The sequence below is a fragment of the Salvelinus sp. IW2-2015 genome, linkage group LG4q.1:29, assembly GCF_002910315.2.
Source record: "Salvelinus sp. IW2-2015 linkage group LG4q.1:29, ASM291031v2, whole genome shotgun sequence".
Classification (NCBI taxonomy): domain Eukaryota; kingdom Metazoa; phylum Chordata; class Actinopteri; order Salmoniformes; family Salmonidae; genus Salvelinus; species Salvelinus sp. IW2-2015.
In genome coordinates, this window is record NC_036842.1 from 31,262,348 (window position 1) to 31,288,150 (window position 25,803).

A 25,803-nucleotide genomic window follows, 5' to 3' on the forward strand; every position below is an offset into this window, starting at 1 on the left:
TCAACCTCCGACCTTCTGTCCTAGCTTCCCACCCATGAACACCCCGACCTCAGGATCTGTTCCTAGCTTCGCACCCAGAACACCCCGACTTCTGTCCCTAGCTTCGCACCTCCAGAACAACCCGACCTTCTGTCCTAGCTCGGGCACCCATGAACAACCCTGACTTCTGTCCCTAAGCTTCGCCCCATGAAAAACCAACCCTTCCACTCGAACCTGCACCCTCTGTCCCTAGCTTCGCACCCCAGCCACCCGAGCGCCCACTTGACAGAACAACCCTGACCTTTTCTGTTCCTAGCTTCCCACCCACCCATGAACAACCACCGAACCTTCTGTTCCCGTATCCTTCACACCCATAACAACCCCGACGCTTCTGTCCCAGCTTCGCCGACCCATGAACAACCCCGACCTTCTGTCCTAGCTTCGCACCCATGAACACCTGACTTCTGTCCCTAGCTTCCACCCATTGAACAACCCCGACCTTCTGTCCCTATCTTTCACACCCCATGAACACCCCGACCTTCTGTCCTAGCTTCGCCACCCCATGAACAACCTGACCTTCTGTCCCTAGATTCGCACCCCATGAACAACCCCGACTTTCTGTCCCTAGCTTCCCACCCATGAACAACCTGGCTTACTGTCCCTAGTTCCACCCCATGAACAACCCGACTTCTGTCCCTAGCTTCGCACCCCATGAACAACCTGGCTTACTGTCCTAGCTTCGCACCCCATGAACAACCTGGCTTACTGTCCCTAGCTTCGCACCCCATGAACAACCTGGCTTACTGTCCCTAGCTTCGCACCCATGAACAACCTGGCTTACTGTCCCTAGCTTCCCCACCCCATGAACACCCCGACCTTCTGTCCCTAGCTCCCACCCCATGAACACCTGGCGTTACTGTCCCTAGCTTCGCCCCCTATTGAACACCCGACTTCTGTCCCTAGCTTCGACCCCGAGAACAACCTGACCTTCTGTCCCTAGATTCGCCACCCATGAACAACCCCGACCTTCTGTCCTAGCTTCCCAACCCCACACCCCATGAACAACCTGGCTTACTGTCCCTAGCTTCCCACCCCATGAACAACCCCGACCTTCTGTCCCTAGCTTCGCACCCCATGAACAACCTGGCTTACTGTCCCTAGCTTCCCTTCTCATGAACAACCCTGGCCTTCTGTCCCTAGCTTCCCTCCTCATGAACAACCCTGGCCTTTTGCCTCTAGCTTCTCTCTCTGCTCCTGGCCTCAAAGAGCACTTTGTTGGGCCAACTGGGTTGACAGGACACCAAAACAAACAACCATCCAGACACATGCCAGCGATACAGACCAGACTCGCTCAAATGATCAATACACTACTGATTACATTGGCTACAGACAACTCTCTAGGGCTCACCCTATTTAGTCGACTGGTCGACTGTTTGGTGGATAGGCTGTTGGGCCCAGACTTTTTTTAGTCGGGCAGTTGTTAAAATGATAATTTTTGATTGACACCTGTCTGTGGACTAATCCATTGTGTAGGCCACGGGGATGGCTCACCAGTAGTACAGGTACCGTTAATTCCCATCATTTCTAATTACAATGTTTCTTTGGTTACCGGAACTTCTGTTAATGCATTCAATTTATTATTAGTCTTTTACAGTTGTCATTGTCGGGAGTGGACACGTTGTTTGCAGAGCACACAACCTAGGCTACACACGTTTTACACAACCTAGGCTACACACGTTTTACACAACCTAGGCTACACACGTTTTACACAACCTAGGCTACACACGTTTTATTTCATTCCATTTAATAGTTGTCAATTTATGAATTGTTTCGTTTTGGAGCGCTCCTCTCAATGTTGAGTAAGGAAGCGCACCTGATTATGCGCAGAAGTAGGCCTAGGCTACCTAGCCTGTGCGCAAATGTATGTTTATAGATGTGCCCATTTGGGGATCTGATAATATTTCTGAGTGTCTTGACTCACCAACACTAATGAGCTGTGGCGCTTCTCAAAGTAATTTCTTCTTCACATCAAACGGCAAGTAAACAAAGTATGTTTTTACATCCATTGAGAATGACAATAGTTCCTCAATGTAGCCTATTTGAACCTTTCCAGCCCTCTCCCTTTCAATAACCACTCAGGGTGAAAGGGGAAAAGAAAGTCCTGATCTGGTGGAAAGTCATAAGAGACCTACCTGTTTACTTCTTATCCCTTGCACTAATAGCCTACAGCTGTGTCTGTCTGGATCTCACTGGCACTGGAAAATCTGAGGTTCCAGAATATTCTATACAATGCTGCAAGTTTGTTAGTGCAAGCTTGTGGCTGGACCAATTTGATAGTTAATACATTGCTTCATGTTCCTTGCAGACAGGCCATGATGTGATTTATTTTTATCAGGATATTTTCTATCTGTAGGCTGCATTGTTTTTATTTGTTGGCTTTATATAGGCAATCTTTCATAGTTTCATAGGCAATAAGTTACTTTTAGATAGAATTTGTATTAATCACATGACAATGATTTTGAGATACAAAGACTTTAATATAAAGAAATTAAACTGTTCCACGAATATGTTCACATGAAAATCATAACTGGCACACAGATCGATAGAAATGGTAAGCAGGGATGCAAACTAGTAATCTTTTCGGTGAAATTTGCCATTTTGAATCCAAATTTGGTGACCTACGTGAATCGTGTAGATCCGATGAGAAAAGTTCTGGGGGGGGGGCTTTGGATCACTACTGGCTGTAAGCGAACGAGTGATGCGCGTATGTAAGCGATACTGTCTGTATCCAAGGCTCAGCCAATCCTTCACATAACAGAATGCAGCACGCGACTGAAGAGAGAAGAGACAACCAATTTGCTAATTACAGAATCAGCGAGCGCTCTGGAAAGACAGCAGTCGGTTGTAAAGGCAGTTTGCCGAACGATAACAGAGGTAGGTGAGAAGCCTGACCATGGAGACGGGGGTGAGAAGGTGATGAAGTGTACTTCATGAGCTGTAACCGAAAAAGTTTTGGTTAGGGAGAAGGTGTGGTGGAACAATATTGTTAGCATTATTAAGTATCTTGCTATAGTAGCTGGATCAAATTCTCTGTTAGCTAGCCAGAGAAAATTAGCTGGCTAATAAAGTCCGACAGCTAGCTAGCTAACGTTACAACGTCAGATGAGCTAACGTTAGTAACCTAACCAATTTGCTATACTATTAACGTTAACTGGTATACAACTCCTTGCCGTTCCTCAAGTTAACGCATTAGTTGCTTCCTGCCTGGACCCTGGCAATCTGTGTAAAATGTTAACTAGCTAACGAACTAACTACTATCTGTGAACTAATGTTTTGCCTCTACAGTATGTGGTTAATTTTCAGAATGAGAGCATTAGGTGAAAATGAGGTCGTTGCTTGTTAAACAAGTGGATTCAGGGATAAAGTGTAGCTGGAGCTGGGCCTGGCTTATGCTGGATGCCAATAGAGGTGAAAGAAACACCACACACTTTCCCTCTTTCAATATAGTGGATAAAAAGGGGTATGCCAGGTGTACTCTCTGCCTGAAAGATCAATTATGCCAACAAAGGGTATCATGCTCTACTGGCACATTGTACACTTTCTACCTGTGGACATCTGTTGTACAATGTAATAACGTGCAGTGTAGCCCAAAGATATTGCTTTTGTTTTCTTGAACTTGAAAGTAACACCTTTGGGATTTGAGGGGGATTATTAAATGTTTTACTCAGTGAATGTTATTTTTGCATACATGTAGCCTTGTGCACTTGATCGATGTCTATAGTGGCCACTATAATAGAGCAAAAATGGAATGCCTGTTAGAATGAAACAATTTCTACTTTTAAGATGTTTTTTCCCCAAGTGCAGTATTTAGATGTGTGTGTGTGGTCACAAACATTCTATTATAAAGGCTGTCATGTCTAACTGCAATATTACTGTGTTTGTTTGTCAAGACTTAAGTGTCATTGCAGTGAAGTCTAGGCAACAAATGACATTGGATTGCTTTCCTTAATTTTTTTTAGCTGTGAGTTAGGTTCACATTAACCACTTTTTATGTTACACACAGACTGATCATGTACACCGTATTCTTTGTTTAATTAGTTAAAACCTGGGATTTGTTTGCATGTTTCAGTGCAAAAAAAGTGTCACCTTTTTGGGCCCTCACCAGTTTGCATCCCAACTTAAAGCATCAGACAAGCGCCGTAGCCTACATATAGTTGATTTTATTAAAATGCATAGGGTGTGTCTACATATCGAAAATTGGCACTCCAAATGGAAAAGGTTGCCGACCCCTGGTGTAGCCTATTAGCGGCCACTTCAGTAGCCTAATGACAGAATCTGCGAAGGCAAGCAGCAGCTGGAGGAGGTGGGTCGGGAACAGGTTTTCTTTCTTCTGGTTAGGCGATCTTGATTTCTGGCTCCCTCTTGAGTCCTTTGTGTGTCTGATTTTAAATAATGACGTCTGCTTAAAGCATCAGACAAGCTCCGTAGCCTACATATAGTTGATTTTATTAAAATGCATAGGGTGTGTCTACATATCGAAAAATACAAGTTTAATTTTTGACCAGTCGAAGGAACAGACGACTCTTGGTCGACCCAAGATTATTATTTTTTGTCGGGGACAGCCCTATAACTCTCACTACAAGGCATGGCAACTTGACCCAGTACCAAATTCCAGACCAATCAAATGTGAAACTTTACTGATTTGTATCAGCCACCTCAAACAAATACAGGGCTCTACAGTGTGACCATTTTACTCGCCTATGTGCCTAAATATTTTATTTAGGAGCACCATTCTAGCTTTAAAGGGTAGGTAGCATGAGTTTTTACTCACCAATGTAACAGTGTGGTCAAAGATGTAGTAACTTAGTTATAGTCACGATCTGGTTACCTATAAGTACAAACATGTTTTGGGGTTATTACATATTTATGAACTTATTTCCAGATCACTTCTAAACGACCTACAATGCACTATTTCTCAACGTCGTATGGAAGATCTACTGTGGCTACATAGTTTGTAGGCTAGCTTGGTAGCTAGCTCAAGGTGGCTTACGTTAGCCACACCTCATGCTATTCATGGCTTTGTGGCTGTTATCTAGTGGGAACCTGTTAGTAAGGCAGGCTCTGGTGCTATCTTGCCGTGAGCTCAAAATGTAAGAGAATCATGCCTGCTTTCTCTTTGTGTAGTACCTCGTCTGTTTTCCTTTTTGTTTGAACTTTTCGGCATGTTCTCTGTGAAGTAGGCTATGGGAGTTTTGTGAATTTTTATACCTTGGCTTGGTCCTAGCGCACTGAATAAATAAAACACAGAAATGTAGTTATAAGAAAAGCACAAACATTAAAATTCCCATTACAGCATGTTTGTGCAACGGTATCTTATCAGAGAGAAATAGGCGAAGCATTAATATGTTGGCTGGATAGCTAGCTAACTACATGAAGTAAGGGTCACCTGGAAACACTGACCAACACTTTGGTTCCTACCCTGTCAATAATTCCTCCCTGGTTTATTCATTGGTCCTGCCCACGATATTCCAACTATATAATTAGAATAATCATATTTACAACAGATCACCAATTAACTAGGAATGTATATTTTTTGCAAACATCATAATGTGTGGAAATTATAATAGAAATGCAGAGATTGATTGAAAATGCTGAATATTATTTTTGTTTGGAGTTGGATTGAAAAGTATAAGTGGAGAAAGTCCCATTGATAATTTGTGTTGCCACCCTAGGGTCATGAACAAATCATAAAGCATATTTAGAACTTTTATAGCCACCCTCTGCCTTGATGACAGCTTTGCACACTCTTGGCATTCTCTCAACCAGCTTCACCTGGATTGCTTTTACAACCGTCTTGAAGTAGTTCCTACATATGCTGAGCACTTGTTGGCTGCTTTTCCTTCACTCGGTGGTCCAACTCATCCCAAACCATCTCGATTGGGTTTGATCTCTGCAACATGGTTGCCATGAAAAACCTTTGAATGAGTAGGTGTCCAAACTTTTTTGACTGGTACTGTGTGAACATCAGATGCAAATCTGTATTCCCAGTCATGTGAAATCCATAGACTAAGGCCTAATGAATTTATTTCAATTGACTGATTTCTTTACATGAACTGTGTAACTCAGTAAATTGAAATTGTTGCATGTTACATTTATGTTCGGTGTACATATTTTTATACCATGGCATTGTTGAATAATTTTTTTCAGATTTGCTTGAAGTGCATTCTAGAGCATGCACAATTTTCCAATAACACACAGTATATCAAGCACGGAATAATTGAATGGCAATAGTTCATTGTCACCGGCAAGTGTACACATTTCTGGGGCAAATGTGACATTGTACCATGGCTATAATTTAACAGAGTCTGGAATATGTAAGGGATAATCAACAAGGGGCTATGGGTCCTCTGGAAAGTAATGCAACTCTGTGGATGGTTAGTTCCACTCCGTTAGTGCGTTGTCGAACAAACCTATGTTATTCATTATTTTCCATAAAACACATCCCCTCGTTGATAATCCCTTACATATTCCAGACTTTGACATCGCTCCTTCTGATGTTTCTTAATTTATTTTCTATTTTGGGGATTTGTTTTGTATTCTTAGATGTTACTGCACTGTTGAAGAAAGAAACATAAGCATTTCGCTGCACATTTTGATAATATGTGTACACGACCAATAACATTTTGATTAATTTGTTTTAAAGGCCCAAGTCTAATCAGACCACTGTGCATTAAAGGCCTAACACGGAACCCAAACCGGCTGGGTGCGTGCGCAATCGTGCATACATTTATTTTGTCCCCCTACACCAAACGCGATCAGGACACGCAGGTTAAAATATCAAAACAAACTCTGAACCAATTACATTTAATTTGGGGACAGGACGAAAAGCATTAAACATTTATGGCAATTTAGCTAGTTAGCTTGCACTTGCTAGCTAATTTGCCCTGGGATATAAACATTAAGTTGTTATTTTACCTGAAATGCACAAGGTCCTCTACTCTGACAATTAATCCACACAAACGGTCAACCAAATTGTTTCTAATCATCTCTGCTCCTTCCAGGGAGAGGCAGGACTTGCAGCGCGATCTGCGTCAGAAATAGAAAGGACTTCTATTTTAGCCCTTGGCAACGCAGACGCTCGCGATCAGTGTGGGTGCAATAATTGAATAACATAGATTTCTAAATGTATTTTGCATCGCTCGCACAAGCTACGTGAGCGGTGTAGTCAGGGTATTGGTCTCATTCCAAATCATTCAGTGGTGTCAATGAAATCATTGTGGAAAACTGTTAATTCAGTTACATGCATGGTTGGTTCTTAAGTTTTAGATTCAACCAAACATGATGAAGATTTCATACAGATGAAATATCCCAGCAATCAGATCTTAAAGATCCTTGAATGCTTCATTTACACAGGCAGCCCAATTTTTATATTTTTTCACTAATTGGTCTTTTGACCAATCAAAACACATATTTTCACATCAGCTCTTTTTCAGTGCTGATCTGAGTGGTCCAAAGACTAATTAGTGAAAAAAATATTGGGCTGCCTGTGTAAATGCCTGACAGATCTAATAGGCTTGATCCTATCCATTTAACAGATCCTCTCAAAGATCATGTTCTCCCTCAGGTCTAATGGAGGTCCTGTAACAGATCCACTAACAGATCCTTTCCAACCCCCAGGTCTAATGGAGGTCCTCCCAGATCGCTGCACCATGGTTGCCAAGAAGGAGCTGGTGTACGCTGGCACTGTGGGCATCGTGTGCTGGCTGGGCGGCATCGTCTTCATCAACCGCAAGAAGACAAGAGACGCCAAGAGTGTCATGGCCGATGCTGCCAAGACCATGCTGGATGACCAGGTAATTCAACAGGACGAACCTATTAGACCGGATTAATTCGGAAACCCGTGCTGTGCTCTGGAGCCTTCCAATCTAAAGACTAACTCCATTCTGAAAGCCCAATAATGTATGATAGGGAGTGACATACTGTTAGATCATAAGACTTTGAACAACAAATTAATTTCATTCCCAAGCCAGTATATCCTGAAACTTAACCCAAGTTTGAATACTTGATATTTGTTTTTTTCTATGCTTATTTCTGGTTTAGTGTCTAGACCTTTCTCCACCACTGATATTTAAATACTGTTTCCATGCTTCCACATAGGCCTCACCTTTGACCCCTAACCTTTGCCCCCTGTAGATCCGTCTGTGGGTGTTCCCGGAGGGTACGCGGAACCAGAGGGGTGACCTGCTGCCCTTCAAGAAGGGAGCCTTCCACCTGGCAGTGCAAGCGCAAGTGAGCCACAGGGCAGTGTGTGTGCGTGCATGCCTCTATTCCAGTGTTCACAAGGGGGACCTAACAACCTAGCATGGATACTGACTGAACATCATATGAATTGCAGAGGACATTTTCACTACCTTTGGCATAGATGGAAGACAAAGAGAGCCAGAGTAAGAGAGACTGAGAGAAGCAAAGACAGAGGGAGCAATACAGTGGGAGAGAGAGACCCAGAGAGCCTAATGGAAAGGGTTTCTAAGGTTAAAGATGGAGGGTGATATAGGAAGAGTGTTGGGGAGAATGAAAGACTGAGGGAGGGAGACGGGTGACATAAATGTAAAGAACAACGTTACATGAAACAGAGCCAGACCGACACCGCAGGTTCACTCCAGGTTATGAGGTGTCGAAGTGTGTGTGTGTTTATTGTACAGTCTGTCTGTGTAGCCTGTATTCAATGTAGACCTTGTGCGCCTGCATGCGCAAAGGTTGTGTGTAGATGTGTATCAGTGGATAAATCTGAGAAACAGATGGAACACAGTTAATATGGACCAGCAGGTCTTGGTTACTAACACAGAAATGTCTAAGGAAGGGTCAACTCAAAACCCTAATCCGTATAGTAGATCTCTGCAGAATGGTGTATATTTGTGTTTCCCATATCATTAACACATGACTTGTGCTCCAATGCAGAGCTAACGATATCTCTAGGTAGGGCTGGAGGAGATGGTGCATGTGCGTGCCCATAGATATGTGTACCGACAGTCTGTGTAGGCCAGTCAGCCATGCATGTCTTTGTCTGTGTGTTCATGTTTGTCTTTGTCTTGCCTGAGGGAGGGAAGCATCCTTAAAAAGTAGATTATACTTGTTGGTTTGTGATCTTGGAAAAAATAATGGTATTTTGGTACCCTGGGCTTAAATCGAATGTGGAACGAACTGTCATGGTAATTCTATTTCTTGCTTCTCTCTCTTTCTTGCTTCTGTCTCTGTTCCAGGCTCCTATCATTCCCATCGTGTTCTCCTCCTACAGTAACTTCTATCTACGGAAAGAAAAGCAGTTCAACTCAGGTACAGATGTTTGTAGTTCATATTGAAAAGGGGTTATCCAGCTACTCTTGACGTTAATGGCTCATGATATTATTTATCGAAAGAAGTTGTCCTTTGCTTCCATGCAGACACGATGATGAGGGTTGTTGTGATGATATTGATGTTTATGCTATGCTATGCTCTAACAAGGGACCATCACACTGAAGATCCTTCCGAAGATTGAGACGAAGGGCATGACGTCAGACGACGTGGCCGACCTCTCCGACAAGTCCTACGACCTCATGCGCTCCGTCTTCCTAGACATCTCTGGCTCTGCCCCCGTAACCCAGAGCAACGGGCCCTCCTTGCACCACTAAACATGAACAACCTCCCTCCTCATTTTCCTGTCCAAGACACCAAACTCTTCCCCCCCCCCCCCCCCTCTTCTCTCCCCTCCACATAGTCCCAGCTCCCTACCTTCCTACTTACAAATTAAGTCAAATATATTGGCACCCTCGCACTTTACAATGGCGCAGAATGTTCTGTTTTCAAAACTGGTTAAATGGCTGTCTTACCCTTAAGGCACCTGCAACTTACCACGGGTGAGAGAAATGACACCCCCCCCCCCCCCCCCCTCTTCTCTCCCCTCCACATAGTCCCAGCTCCCTACCTTCCTACTTACAAATTAAGTCAAATATATTGGCACCCTCGCACTTTACAATGGCGCAGAATGTTCTGTTTTCAAAACTGGTTAAATGGCTGTCTTACCCTTAAGGCACCTGCAACTTACCACGGGTGAGAGAAATGACACCGAAACAAGACAATTGCTTCCAACCAACCAAATTAATTTTTAATAATTTAGTTCAGGCAATCTTTTTTTTACTTTTGAGGTGAAAAATCTCAATTTTAGAAGAAAAATGTATTGGTCCTGTGCAGTTGTAAATCAAACAAATACATGTGTTTACACCAAATGTTTTGAAAATGTCAACTTACCATAAAAGACATAGTGAATCGTGCAAGGGTGCCAATATATTTGAGTGTATCTCTACCAGGACAGAACGCACACACCGGGTCTACGTCATGAACTCTTCTCTGTTTTCTGATGTGTTGGCCTGGTCCAGGTTGGTTCCTGGTCTGACCCAGCCTAGTACATTCCAGCCCTGACCTCTCACTGCAGCAGCTCTGTTTGATCTGCAGGTTAGAATGGTATGGATGTGATGTGGGTTCATCATGCATTCCTTTTGGATAGCTCTGTTGTTCACCATTTGTTTTGTTTATCTGTTTTTAAGTGGCTTTATGGTTGTCTGATTTTATGGCAGTAGTTGTGCTTTCGCTTGTTTCCCTCTCCCTTCCTCCGGCTTGACTTTAGATTTTCGTAAATGTCGCCAGTGGATATTTATACCTTCTTCTGGTGCTGCCTAACCTTTTTTCTTAATGCGCTCTCAGACACGCACAACACACAACCACCCTGCTTTAACATGCACACACAACAGTTCCCCCTGCTCAACACCACATCCCACCCAACCCCAGTGTACCCTCCCCTGTTCTGCATTCCAGCCTATTGTCTCTGTGAAGAAGAGGGGGACCATGGGGTCTGGGGGACCAGGGGGAGGTGGAGGGCAACAGAGGAACGAGATGAGATCAACAGTAGTAGACTTAGGGACTTGTTCCTTATCTGTGTCTCAGTGGAATCCACTCTATATTGTTACTTACTTACATACATACCAACCACACTGGCTTCTCAACCACCTTATCACAATAGCTCAATGATATACTGTACCATGCCTGATATACTGTTCCATGATATACTGTACCATGCCTGATATACTGTACCATGATATACTGTACCATGCCTGATATACTGTACCATGATATACTGTACCATGCCTGATATACTGTACCATGATATAATGTACCATGCCTGATATACTGTACCATGCCTTATATACGGTACCATGATATAATGTACCATGCCTTATATACGGTACCATGATATAATGTACCATGCCTTATATACGGTACCATGATATAATGTACCATGCCTGATATACTGTACCATGCCTTATATACGGTACCATGATATACTGTACCATGCATGATATGTACCATGATATACTGTACCATGATATACTGTACCATGCCTGATATACTGTACCATGNTGATATACTGTACCATGCCTTATATACGGTACCATGATATACTGTACCATGATATAATGTACCATGCCTGATATACTGTACCATGCCTGATATACTGTACCATGATATACTGTACCATGCCTGATATACTGTACCATGATATACTGTACCATGATATACTGTACCATGCCTGATATACTGTACCATGATATACAGTACCATGCCTGATATACTGTACCACGCCAAACAACAAGGGATACAACGAAGACAAGAACCATCCTCAGTGAATTCTTGGACTTTACTGGACTTATCAGTTTCCAAACGTTGTGCATTTTTGGTGTACTACACAGATTTTCTTCATTCTTATTTTCTATCCGCCTAAGAAATAACCTGCATGTAACATTGAGCGAAGTGTTGTTTTTTCAGCTGTGTTCTATATTTCTCTTTATTTATATCTACATCGTATGGTCTTGTGTTAATTTTTTTAATGTGACTTTTATGTCTTAAAGTTCTGTTCTTCGTGCATGGAGAACCTATTTAAGATGTATAAAAGGTGATTTTTAAGAAGTGCGATGTCCAACTGTTCAATCTAAACTGCTCCAAAGTGTAAGAGTTCTAGGATGTATTCATTACATCTTGCAACGGATACTGTTTTAAGAGCCAAACAAAGCAAATGGAGCAAACTGAATGAAACGGAGGGACCTACTTGAATTTGTCTAATAGGAACTCTGGTTTTTGTTGGAAAAAGTGTGCTAGTGCTTTAACAGTAACACATTGGGAAGTGATCTAGATGTAACACGGGTACAGTACAAAGTGTTCTATTGAGGGCGGTGTTTTAAATGTAACACAGTGATCTGTTAGTGATTGATCGGTTTTACGGTTTCCAATGGAAAGTCTGGAGTCCTTGCTGCACTGCGGAGACGATGGTATCGTGATGATATCAGGAGTCTGATCATCTGATCTTGTTTGATGTGGTTAAGTTCTGTTTTAATGTTAATCTTGAGTTTTTACTAACTACTTATAAACCCTGCTTGTCCCAGCCTACACCCCAAAAACACATCTCAGAAGAGGTGAATCAAATTCTCCTCAAACTGAACACCAACCTGTATTTTGGTAACCATCATGATAGCAGTCCCCATAGTTATGTTACATAAACCCTAATATGTTGTACAATTCCCCCCCCCCCNCCCCCCCCAGTAAATTATCAATTGCTAAAACAATCGCTGCATTTTAACAGCACAGTAACATTTATTAGCTAAGTCTTGTGCATTCTTTGCCTGGCCAAATGTTCCTTATTGTTACATGGTAATAACTATACTGAACAAAAATATAAATGCAACATGCAACAATTTTAAAGATTTTACTTAATTACAGTTCATAGAAGGAAATCAGGAAATAAAATCATTAGGCACTAATTTATGGCTTTCACATGACTGGGCAGGGGCACAGCCAGTTGTGAGCCAGTTGTACATACTGCCAAATTCTCTAAATCGACATTAGAGGTGGCTTATGGTGGAGAAATGAACATTCAATTCCCTGGCAAGAGCTGTTGGATGTTCCTGCAGTCAGCATGCTAATTGCATGTTTCCTCATCTTGACACATCTGTGGTATCGTGTTGTGACAACTGCACATTTTAGTGGCCTTTTATTGTCCTCAGCACAAGGTGTACATGTGTAATGATCATGCTGTTTAATTAGCTTCTTGATATGCCACACCTGTCACGTGGACAAATTACCTTGACAATTTAGAAATGCTCACTAATAGGGATGTAAACAAATTTGTGCTCAAAATTTGAGAGACAAGCTTTTTGTGCCAATGGAACATTTCTGGGATATTTTATTTCAGTTCATGACACATGGGACCAACACTTTGCATGTTACATTTTATATTTTTGTTCAGTAAAGAAGGGCTGCTGTCAGAGTGGTTACCTTGGCTTTATACTTGATAAACTGGTGCTTTTCCTAATTATAGGGGAATGGGGAAGAGGAGGGATACACGCATAGATGTCTATCAATACATACTGTGGTTTTCTGATCAATTATGATACCCAAAACAGAACTGAGAATATTACATTTTGTTTTTATCGATGGATGGTGTATGATATGTAGAACTCTGACTGTGGGGAAAAGGCGTGGTCTATTTTTAAAGGAAGCGAGGAATTGGCTGAACATTTTTGGCCTTGTATTCAAGGTAGTAATAATCAAAGTTGGGATTGAAGTTCGTAAACTTGTGAGAGGTTTTATATTCTGTAATTAGTAGACAGATGACTGGAGTGACTGAAATACTTTTAATGTATGGCAACGCAGCTTCTTATAATTTGTATCCAGATCTTGACATTTTTAATATTCACTGCCTTTACATTACAGTTGGCTAAAATGACATCGCTTGAAGCTTTTTGCCTGTCAAAAACACCGGTCTGAGAATGTATTTCAGGATTATTTGTGTACTACTTATTGCATTTAACTCTTTTTATTTTTCAATCTTTTTTAAATTTTAAGTATAACTTATTTCAATGGAATGTTGTTTTGCATACAGTTGGTTTCTGACACAAAGAAATGTCAATGATTCATTGTTTTTATTTAAAATGAAGGTAAAGTAATTGAACACTTAATTTTATCTCCAGCATTTTTCTTTGTTGTGCACCCAAACTTTCTGAGGAACATGGTTGAGGGTCAATCAATTTAAATTCAGTCAATCCAAAAAACATCTACTTCAATTATCCTCAGTGCTTCTCTGAAACATGTTTAATTAGAATTTCAGTTTACTTCCTGAATTGACTGAATTGATTAACTCCAACCCTGTTGAGCCGCTTATGCTGTAGAAGTGAAAACATCTATGCTTTGTCTGGTAATAACCCTGTATACGAGGCCTCTTCATAGTCGATTGGCTACAGTAGCTTTACCGGCACCTGCTGGGCTTTTGGCTTACTTGGTTCTGAGGAGTAAATCAACTCAAGGCTCGTCCTTGAAGGCCAGTACCACCATGTAAGGAATATACAAACGCCAGTCGGTCTGAAGATATCAAATACATCTGTGACATTCATTTTTGTTAATAGAAGTATATATTAACAATAGTAAGCCTTTCATGGTTGTTATCTTAATGCAGTGGTGTCTTTTTAAAAATCTTACAGAGGTTTGAATGTTCATCAAAGATGCTACCAAATTGGTTTCAACCAAATGTATACTGTCATTGATTTTTAGACAATGGTCAATAGTTAGCCTATTAATCTTTTTATGATTATTTTCATGATGTTTTGTAGCTTAACTTTCTAGTGTGTCAGCTAAAAGCGTCATTGACTCAATGACGATCATATGTTAACTCAACAGGCTCTGCAGCACTACTTTGGAGAGCCTGGTTGGTTGATCTGGCTGTTTACAAAATTATTTAAGATTTTAAAGTATTCTAAATATGAATAAAGCACTTTTCATGTTGAGTTTGTGGTTATATTTAAAAAGAAAAAATCTTATCAAAATATTCTATGAATTTCACCAAAGCAATTAAAGTGTAATCTGTTGGCTTTAGATGACTATGACGCATTGAGCTGGCCAAGGCGTCTTGTCTTATGACATCCTGCTGAGCTGTCTGTGTGGCCTAGACGTACACACACGACAACAGAAGCCCATTGTAGTGTTTCTTGATTAAACATGTTTGATGAATTCTTTGGAAAATAATAAATGTCATTTTTATTTCTTAAGGAGCTGTTGTAGTGCTTTATTGCTGTGTGTTTCCTAGCCGTGGAGACCCAGGCTTTGCAGATGGGATTTGGACCACGCATGACTGTTTCTTAACTCTCCATAGAATTGAAATCGGCAACTAGTAATGTGTTCAAATGAGATCTCTTGTTCTTCCACGTGGAGCGCAAACAAATCCTCTACCAGACATTTTTGATTTAATCAATTTTATTACAAAAGGTTACAAAACAAGGTAAAAAAAATCTGTCTATTGTAGCTCTATGAAATAAGCACAAGGAATTCTAACTTAAATACATAAATACAGATGTCCATGCGAACCCCACCATGGGGGCTCTGACAGTGGACTGATGTGAACCTAAAACATGGAAACCAGATACTTCAGAGTGAAATTGGCAGTTTGAACTTTGACTCTCAGGTAATGTGCTAATGAGAGAATGAGGCCCCTGTAACCGTCACAGGTGGTGATGCTATATGCTCTTCTATGTCTCCGTAATACAGCAATAACATGAAATTATGCTGTTGGGAGTGAAGGAAAGGGACACGTAAATGGGTTGTATGTGTCACTGACATATAGCACATGACAGGGTTGCCCATCATAGAGCTAGTGTTTGAGTTAGCCTTTGGGCTGGTATAGGAACAGGAATACACAAACACTGAATAGGCCTATGTTCTACTAATGTTCTTCCTCATCCTCCCATATCGCTGGGCTGGGGCATTCATTCCTACTGTTATTGTTGTGGACTCAGACTTGTGTGGAGATATCTGGTTGGTGAGGGTGACCCAGTCCTGTTGTTTCTAATTCTCTTGGCAGGAACCTTTAGCAACAAAGGAGAAATCAATGTTACTATCCATAGTCAACCAAATCACTTCACATCCACTTCAAGCCATTATATGGCCACTTTGTACTGTCCAACAAGAGGAGTACAATGAAAAAAACGTTTTAAACTTTGTCTTTATCCACTCACAGGTTCCGAGGCGTTCCTCGAGGAAGCCAACCTGTTCGCTGAGCGAGTCGATGCGATCCAGCTGCTGGAAGGAGTGGGACAGGAAGCTGGTTCTCTCAGACACGCCCTCGTCCAGCGACATGGGGAACAGACTGGTGAAAGGGGCCAGGACCAACTGGAGCTTCTGGAGAGGTGAAAAGGGAAGGAGAGAGAGGAGATGGAGAGAGAGAGGAGATGGGGAGAGAAGAGGGAGGCAGGAGAGAGGAGAAAGAAGGGAAGAGGGAGAGAAGGGCAGTGGCAAGGAGAAAAGATGAAGTGGTTTAGTGTATGTGACTAACACAACAACAGAGAGGATGACAGCAATACAGAGAAATCAACTCATTTATTTTCCTATTGGCAACAAATCCCAACACAATCCGTCTCGCCATCACAGCGGTCGCTGTAATGTGAAAGTACTGCTATATTATACGGATCCTCCCACTTCAGCTGCCTGCATCTCCTCATTCACTTTTACTGTAATCCACCGAGCATTAACGACATGACAAAAAAAAACTAAAAAGACGTTTAAAAGGTCACTATGACAGTCTGGCATTTCAAAGGATGCTGGGTTTTGTGAGTGCGTGTGTTCTCTGTTGGTTAACAAAGTTCATGATTACATCATGAGTGGTATTTGATAATACACCAGCGTAACAGTCTAACGTGTGTCTGCCTGGCGCTGGCTCAGAGTGGGTGGGAGATGCTAGAGGGGTACTGGTAAGGGTTTAAGGGGGACTTTACAAGGATAGGGAGGGAGAGGGAATGTACGCCTGTTTGAGAGAGCGTGTGAATGTGTGTGTACACGTCTTCCTACTTTATCAGGACCACAATCTCCTGACAAGTCACTAGAATGTTCTGACAAGGTAGGAAAATATATATATATATTTTTTAAATGTCCTGAATTTGTTAAAATGCTATTTTTGGCTTAAAGGTTAGGTTTAGTGTTTGAGGTTAAGGTTATGTTTAGAGTTTGGGGTTAGGGAAAATAGAATTTTGAATGGGAATACATTTTTACTCCCCAGAAAGTCCTGAAAATTCCCCAAAACAAAGCTGTGTATGCATGTGATGGTAGAGCAGTTGTACCTGCTCCAGCAGCTCTACTCTGTTCTTCAGGCTCTGGACCTCCTCTGTGACGTTCTCAGTCAGCCCATACCCTCCACCTGTAGACAACACACACAATCACACTGTGGATCACCAGTATTTAAGACACCCTCTATCTGCACAATGGGGTTGTGTATAGGGAGAAATAGTTTTCAAAAAGTTGAGGTACTACCTGACCAGCTTCAATAAGAACATAGATTTTTATTTTCTGTTGCAAAACATTTTGCTACAGTGAACCCTACTGAATATGACAGTAGGGTTAGTTTACAAAAATTTGGGGACAGATCAAATCAAATGTTATGCATCGAATACAACAGGTGTAGTAGACCTTACAGTGAAATGCTTACTTACAAGCCCTTAACCAACAATGCTTTAAGAAGTTAAGAAAAAAAAGTGTTAGGTAAAAAAATAGATAAGTAAAAAATTGAAAATAAAGTAAAAAATAATTAAACAGCAGCAGTAAAATAACAATAGCGAGGCTATATACAGGGGGTACCGGTACAGAGTCAATGTGCGGGGGCACTGGTTTGTCGAGGTAATATGTACATGTAGGTAGAGTTAAAGTGACTATGCATAGATTATAAACAGAGAGTAGCAACAGCATAAAAGAGGGGTCAGGGTAGCCATTTGATTAGCTGTTCAGGAGTCTTATGGCTTGGGGGTAGAAGCTGTTAAGAAGCCTTTTGGATCTAGACTTGGTGCTCCGGTACCGCTTGCCGTGCGGTAGCAGAGAGAACAGTCCACGACTAGGGTGGCTAGAGTCTTTGACAATTTTTAGAGTGGAACGGGTGGGAGAGAGTGCGGTTAATCCTTCCAATTCTATCTAAAGCTTAGACTTGTGACATGTCTTCGAGATAGATAATGACTTCAGCATCTTACTCCGATCCTGCTCCAGAGTGATTCATATGCAGACAGGGGGCCTCAGTCTCAGAGCTATGAAACAAATGGGAAGAGAACCACAAGCTGGCTGGGGAATTCAGTGCTAGGGGTGAAGGCGGTAAAAAATCCATAACTTAAGACTGCAAAAGGGGCCGAGGATATGGGGAAATGACACACGCACACACCATGTAACTGGAAGAGAGGGCACTATGAATAAGACACACAGTCCATCATAGCTAAACATGTTGTCCTGTATCAGTTACAAGACAAGGAGGGGTGAACTAAGTTGGCCTGAGTCCCAACCAGCCACCAAGTGTCCCCCTGCTCACCATGACAGGTCCCCAGAGCTATGGGCTCAGAGCTGGGTACAAACCCCACGTCTCCCCCGGTCAGCCACGGAGCTAAGGCTGAGAACAGCTCAATCTCTCCCAGATGTGGACTATTGGGACAAGAGTCGAAAGGGAGGAGGGGGTGGGAGGGAGGTGGGGGGGGGCGACCCCCAGCAGATGAAGTTGATGAAACTGGAATGAGAACGCAAGTTCCGGCCAAGAAGAGAGACCGAGAAGGAAGAAAAAAGATGGAGGGATTCAGACGAGAGCTATTAAGGTCTGAGCAGGGCATTTATCTTCATCAACATCATACCTCAGCCTGGATATAACAGGGCCATTAACCAAGACAATACTGCTGCTGATGTTAATGCTGCAGCAGCCTGCTGGCCTTGCACTTTGTTGGCCAGGAGAACAGAACTATACTGAGCCTGCACATATTCCTCCTGCGTCACCTTCACCAAGTACAATCTGTCATATGTTTTTTTACTGCTGTTTTTCTCTCTTTGTGTATTTTAGTGTGTAAGACAATCTATCCTGTATATCTCTATCTAGACAGACAGACATAAGGTAGAGGAAATGATTATGTTAGAGGAAATTATTCATTTTTTTATGTGTGTACAGTACTGTACTGTGTGCTCATCGTACTACAGTTTACTGGCTAACACAGTCTGAGAGAAATGGGAATTTCTTTGGGCTCCATCCAGCCACTTCTAGACAGGGGAGGTTATTTTAGCCTGTTGCTAAGTTACACCAAACACAGCACATCTATGGGAGCTGTTTTTTTCCTTTTCTTCAGTGATATGCAGCAGTTTAGAGAATAGCTTGAGTGTGTGAAAGTGTGGGAGAGGAGGATGTTTCACTGGATACTAAAGAAACGTTTTGGAATGGTAAGAAGTTTTCCTATATTAAAGATGGGGAAGAAAGGTCTACATCAGGGATGGGCAACTGCCCCCCACCTGTGATATGCAACTTTTCAGGGAAGCTAGAAACCAATATACACAGCCAGTTAGAAAAGCCAAGGCTAGCTTTTTCAAGCAGAAATTTGCTTCCTGCAACACAAACTCAAAAAAGTTCTGGGACACTGTAAAGTCCATGGAGAATAAGAGCACCTCCTCCCAGCTGCCCACTGCACTGATGACAGGAAACACTGTCACCACCGATAAATCCACTATAATTGAGAATTTCAATAAATATTTTTCTACGGCTGGCCATGCTTTCCACCTGGCTACCCCTACCCCGGTCAACAGCACTGCACACCCCACAGCAACTCGCCCAAGCCTTCCCCATTTCTCCTTCTCCCAAATCCAGTCAGCTGATGTTCTGAAAGAGCTGCAAAATATGGACCCCTACAAATCAGCCGGGCTAGATAATCTGGACCCTTTCTTTCTAAAATTATCTGCCGAAATTGTTGCAACCCCTATTACTAGCCTGTTCAACCTCTCTTTTGTGTCGTCTGAGATTCCCAAAGATTGGAAAGCAGCTGCAGTCTTCCCCCTCTTCAAAGGGGGGGACACTCTTGACCCAAACTGCTACAGACCTATATCTATCCTACCCTSCCTTTCTAAGGTCTTCGAAAGCCAAATCAACAAACAGATTACCAACTATTTCGAATCCCACCATACCTTATCCGCTATGCAATCTGGTTTCAGAGCTGGTCATGGGTGCACCTCAGCCACGCTCAAGGTCCTAAACGATATCCTAACCGCCATCGATAAGAAACAATACTGTGCAGCCGTATTCATTGACCTGGCCAAGGCTCTGTCAATCACCACATCCATATCGGCAGACTCGATAGCCTTGGTTTCTCAAATGATTGCCTCGCCTGGTTCACCAACTACTTCTCTGATAGAGTTCAGTGTGTCAAATCGGAGGGCCTGTTGTCCGGGCCTCTGGCAGTCTCTATGGGGGTGCCACAGGGTTAAATTCTTGGACCGACTCTCTTCTCTATACATCAATGATGTCGCTCTTGCTGCTGGTGAGTCTCTGATCCACCTCTACGCAGACGACACCATTTTGTATACTTCTGGCCCTTCTTTGGACACTGTTAACAACCCTCCAGACGAGCTTCAATGCCATACAACTCTCCTTCCGTGGCCTCCAATGATCTTAAATACAAGTAAAACTAAATGCATGCTCTTCAACCGATCGCTGCCTGCACCTGCTGCCCATCCAACATCACTACTCTGGACGGTTCTGACTTAGAATATGTGGACAACTACAAATACCTAGGTGTCTGGTTAGACTGTAAACTCTCCTTCCAGACTCACATCAAACATCTCCAATCCAAAGTTAAATCTAGAATTGGCTTCCTATTTCACAACAAAGCATCCTTCACTCATGCTGCCAAACATACCCTTGTAAAACTGACCATCCTACCGATCCTCGACTTCGGCGATGTCATTTACAAAATAGCCTCCAATACCCCTACTCAATAAATTGGATGCAGTCTATCACAGTGCCATCCGTTTTGTCACCAAACCCCCATATACTACCCACCACTGCGACCTGTACACTCTCGTTTGCTGGCCCGCGCTTCATACTCGTCGCCAAACCCACTGGTCCAGGTCATCTAACAGTCTCTGCTAGGTAAAGTCCCCCCTTATCTCAGCTGCTGGTCACCATAGCAGCACCCACCTGTAGCACGCGCTCCAGCAGGTATATCTCTGGTCACCCCAAAACCAATTCTTCCTTTGGCCGCCTCTCCTTCCAGTTCTCTGCTGCCAATGACTGGAATGAACTACAAAAATCTCTGAAACTGGAAACACTTATCTCCCTCACTAGCTTTAAGCACCAGCTGTCAGAGCAGCTCACAGATTACTGCACCTGTACATAGCCCATCTATAATTTAGCCCAAACAACTACCTCTCCCCCTACTGTATTTATTTATTTATTTAGCTCCTTTGCACCCCATTATTTCTATCTCTACTTTGCACATTATTCCACTGCAAATCTACCATTCCAGTGTTTTACTTGCTATATTGTATTTACTTCGCCACCATGGCATTTTTTTTGCCTTTACCTCCCTTATCTCACCTCATTTTCTCACATTGTATATACTTATTTTTTTTCCTACTGTATTATTGACTGTATGTTTGTTTTACTCCATGTGTAACTCTGTGTTGTTTATGTGTCGAACTGCTTTGCTTTATCTTTGGCCAGGTCGCAATTGTAAATGATAATTTGTTCTCAACTTGCCTACCTGGTTTAATAAGGTGAAATAAAAAATAGTTACAATAGTAGAACAACATTTAGCTTAGAGCACCTGGCCCCAAAAGCCAGGGGCTGGCTCTGACTGCATGTGTGGGTATGGAATGTGACCCACGAGCCACTGCGGCCCCTCATCATGAGTTACGATTTATTGTGGCCTCCACCCCATCAAAGCTGCCATCCCTGGTCTACATCAAACAGCCAGCTGATGTTTAAACAGTGGTTATCAGCATGGTTCATCAGGTCATACCATACTGTACATGACCACAACTGTTGGTTGCTGACCGCAGTTGGTCTATCAACGTTGTTTATACTGGTTATCAGTGTGGTCCATCTGGTCATAACATACACCACCACACCTTGTTGGTTATTGACTGCATGCGGTCCACTTTGCAGTCTGTACCAGTCTCAGTGCATTATTACTCACGTACGAGTAGAGTTTGGCATAGCGCGTACCAAAAGTAATAATGGACCAAGAGCCTGGCTGTGGTCTTGTCTGTCCTCTTCTTCACTCCCATTGGAGGCTTTGCTGAAACACACGTACAACACAACACACACGCGCGTGCACACACACAACAAACACACACGCGCGTGCACACACACACACACACACAACACACACACACACACACACACACACACACACACACACACACACACAACACACACACACACACCACACACACACATAGCACACATGTACGTGCACACAACACGCTTGCACACACACATACATAGCACCCATGCACACGCACACACGCGATTGATTATCATGTCTGCGGATAAGGAGAATGGTGGAGGTGTACCTGTATCACTGGAGGGGGGTCTGTGATCGTTTGCTGCTTCTTGACTGGGGTGGGTGGAAGAGGCAGGAGGAGGAGGAAGGTTCTCACAGGAGTGTGTGTCTCCTGCCAGCCTGTAGCCCTCTCTACACACACAGTGGTAGCTGCCTGCCATGTTCACACACTGATGAGAACAGGGCTGCTGCTCACTGCACTCATCCACATCTGACAGAGAGAGGGAGGAGAGACTGGGTGTCACTGATATTGTTAGGGTTAGAATTACGTCAAGGGTTAGTAGCTAGGGTTAGGTTTAAGGTTAGGTTTTTGGGTTAACATAAAGGTAAGAGTACAGGTTAGGGAAAATAGGATTTTGAATGGGACTGAATTGTACAGCTATCCACTAGGTTAGCTGTACAATACTGTGTGTGTGTACCTGTTTGGCAGTGGCGACCCATCCATCCCAGAGGACAGGCGCAGTGGTTGGGTCTTAAACATGTTCCTCCGTTCACACAGGACTGGCCACACACCGCTGGAGAGGACAGAGAGAAATAATCAAAAATGAACATGCACACATACGGGATGCTAGGAGAGTGTAAACCCTTATTACCTTGGTTACAGTTGTGTGAGTGGAGTCGTCGCCAACCCGGGCAGCATTCTGGGTAAGAGTGTGAGACTGGCACTGCTCTGGTCACCTGACGGTACGCCACCCTGTACACTGTCCTGGAGAAACACACAACAGAAAGTTACAGCTAGGTCAGACAAGGTCTTTCCTGCCCACACAGAGCCACTTAAATAGGTTTGAGTAATGATTCTGAGAAACACTGTGTGCGTGCAGAGCTCCTAGAGTTTTCTCCACACAGGTATATTAGGCTGGACCATGGACCAATGGTTACCAAGTGTGTGTGACAAGAGGGGGAGGATGTGGAAAGGATGGCAGGGGGTGAGGTTGACACCAAGCCAGTTCTGGGTTCTGTTTCACTGAAATCTGCTGAAATGTTTCCTGGCATTGTCCTCAGTGAGAGAGAAAAAGGGAAAGAGAAAAATAGCCTCACGAAAGATGTCTCACAAATTAATCAATAACATCAGTCTCATGGTGGGAAGAAAAGTTTATAATTATAGTTGTCGGCTGGGAGCAATCTGCCGCGGAGAGAGAGAGCGAGAGTGAGAGAGAGAGATGAAGGAGGGAAAGAATGAAAGAGTGCGTAAGCACAGAGGGAGAGGTTGTCCAAGATAAACACAGCAGTGGTCTCTGTGGGCTGGCTGTTCATTTCCCGTAGTTACAAATTGCTTGATATTTATATTCCACCAAAATATGTACCGCCATGACCCACTTCTGTGTATGAGTATGATATGAAAGAGAGACCTAGAGAGAGGGGGGAGAAAGAGGGAGTGAGCCAGAGAGACATGGAGGCGGGGGGGGGGTAGAGAGAGATGAACAGAGAAAGCGAGACAACAGAGGGGACAGCGGTGGCGAGGACAGAGGTAGAGAGGACAGCGGTGGTGAGGACAGCGGCAGGTCTTCTGCTGGAGGTCTGTCAAAACATATCAGGAGCTGTCTACCTTCTTTAGAGTGTAGCCCAGCTAACAAATAAACATTGTAGAACATTGTATAAACTCACCTTAACATCTTCTGTGTCAGAGATGAATGTATTACATGAGGTTGGCTGAGGTCAGACTGTATAGACAATGCTAAATATGTGGTCCTCTGTAGCTCAGTTGGTAGAGCATGGCTCTCGCAATGCCAGGATGGTGGGTTCGATTCCCCAAAATAAAAAAATGTACGCATGACTAAGTCGCATGACTTAAGTCTGCCAAACCTACACTCGATCCCTCCGATGTCAACAACTACAGACCAGTATCCCTTCTTTCTTTTCTCTCCAAAACTCTTGAACGTGCCGTCCTTGGCCAGCTCTCCTGCTATCTCTCTCAGAATGACCTTCTTGATCCAAATCAGTCAGGTTTCAAGACTAGTCATTCAACTGAGACTGCTCTTCTCTGTGTCACGGAAGCGCTCCGCACTGCTAAAGCTAACTCTCTCTCCTCTGCTCTCATCCTTCTAGACCTATCGGCTGCCTTTGTTACTCAAAAGATTACCACAATTTGCAGATAGCCTGTTTGCTATTGTAAAGGTGTAAGAAATTATAGCTAGCTCAGTTACATACTGCAGAGTCGGGCTAGCCATGATCTAACTAGTAACTTAGGCTGGTAGTTGATTTTAAAAGGTACAGTTATGATAATGGGGATTTGTAATGTAGATTGAGATTGGACAAAAATGTGGGTAATTGGATGCATAGACTGTCTTATTTTTGCATAGGGTCAATTAACATGAAAATAAATGGAGAGAGACTTATTTTTAAAGAAGCACAAACAGGCAGATCAGGTGCAAACAGACCCCAGCCCTTGCATCACCACCAGACCCCAGAGCAGCTCCCTACCTGAGGCTAGTCAGAGTCAGTGTGGTCAGACTTCACAAGGACCCAGTCTACCACCACCAGGTCAAAGCATCTACAAGGCAGTCAGTCACATGCCCAGTTCAGAATTTAAGTTAAGCTTCAGCTTGTAATAGATGATTGTCAGATTAAGCCTCACTTTAAAATGTTGGTTGTTGATTCATGTGTGTTCTTGTTTTGATGGCTGTGGCATTTTTATTGTTATTATACACTAATGGTTCTTGTGTTGTTTTAATGTAATAGATGTATCAAGGGATGACACAGAGACCTCTGGCTCTGAGCAAGACAGTGAGCCAGAGCTGCCAGGAGATGTCATCGAGCCCCTCCCAACTGCATCAAGCACCAGATATGCTTTTCTAAAAGGACCCATTGGTAGGCCATGCCTATACGTTAAACTACACATTTTAGTTAGCAGCTGTTAGTATCTAATCTTGTGGATCCCTTAATTATACATTTCCATGGAGATATGACACATTATTTAACGTGTATTTCAGACATTTCAAGATTGGGCTCCCTGCCTGTGCCATTAAACCCCTACAACTCATCCAGAAGCCGCAGCCCGTCTGGTGTTCAACCTTCCCAAGTTCTCTCACGTCACCCGCTCCTCCGCTCTCTCACTGGCTTCCAGTTGAAGCTCGCATCCGCTACAAGACCATGGTGCTTGCCTACGGAGCTGTGAGGGGAACGGCACCTCCGTACCTTCAGGCTCTGATCAGGCCCTACACCCAAACAAGGGCACTGCGTTCATCCACCTCTGGCCTGCTCGCCTCCCACCTCTGAGGAAGTACAGCTCCCGCTCAGCCAGTCAAAACTGTTCGCTGCTCCTGCACCCCAATGGTGGAACAAACTCCCCCACGACGCCAGGTCAGCGGAGTCAATCAACCCTTCCGGAGACACCTGAAACACCACCTCTTTAAGGAATACCTAGGATAGGATAACAGTAATCCTTCTAACCCCCCCCCCCCCCCCCTTA

General features: G+C 43.2%; 2 protein-coding genes across 5 annotated transcripts in view; one reads left to right on the forward strand and one right to left on the reverse strand.

The window, feature by feature from the left end:
• The window catches only part of LOC111961810 (1-acyl-sn-glycerol-3-phosphate acyltransferase alpha), a 19,353-nt gene extending 9,470 nt beyond the window's left edge, over nucleotides 1-9,883 (forward strand). The window contains exons 3-6 of the mRNA XM_023984356.2: nucleotides 7,657-7,832; nucleotides 8,173-8,268; nucleotides 9,240-9,312; nucleotides 9,481-9,883. Coding sequence (XP_023840124.1) covers nucleotides 7,657-7,832; nucleotides 8,173-8,268; nucleotides 9,240-9,312; nucleotides 9,481-9,647 — 512 coding nt within the window. The 3' untranslated portion in view covers nucleotides 9,648-9,883. The remainder of the gene's footprint in view (nucleotides 1-7,656; nucleotides 7,833-8,172; nucleotides 8,269-9,239; nucleotides 9,313-9,480) is intronic.
• A 5,408-nt stretch (nucleotides 9,884-15,291) lies between these two features.
• The window catches only part of LOC111961811 (epidermal growth factor-like protein 7), a 31,162-nt gene continuing 20,650 nt past the window's right edge, over nucleotides 15,292-25,803 (reverse strand). For 2 of the 4 annotated variants that reach the window (XM_024147035.2, XM_070442834.1), the window contains exons 4-8: nucleotides 22,814-23,100; nucleotides 22,405-22,605; nucleotides 17,166-17,242; nucleotides 16,068-16,230; nucleotides 15,292-15,917 (exon numbers count right to left, since the gene is read on the reverse strand). In XM_024147035.2, coding sequence (XP_024002803.1) covers nucleotides 15,898-15,917; nucleotides 16,068-16,230; nucleotides 17,166-17,242; nucleotides 22,405-22,605; nucleotides 22,814-23,100 — 748 coding nt within the window. In that variant the 3' untranslated portion in view covers nucleotides 15,292-15,897. Of the gene's footprint in view, nucleotides 15,918-16,067; nucleotides 16,231-17,165; nucleotides 17,243-22,404; nucleotides 22,606-22,813; nucleotides 23,101-23,999; nucleotides 24,436-25,803 lie in introns of those variants that run through there. The other 2 variants (XM_023984360.2, XM_024147036.2) reach the window with 2 other exon arrangements.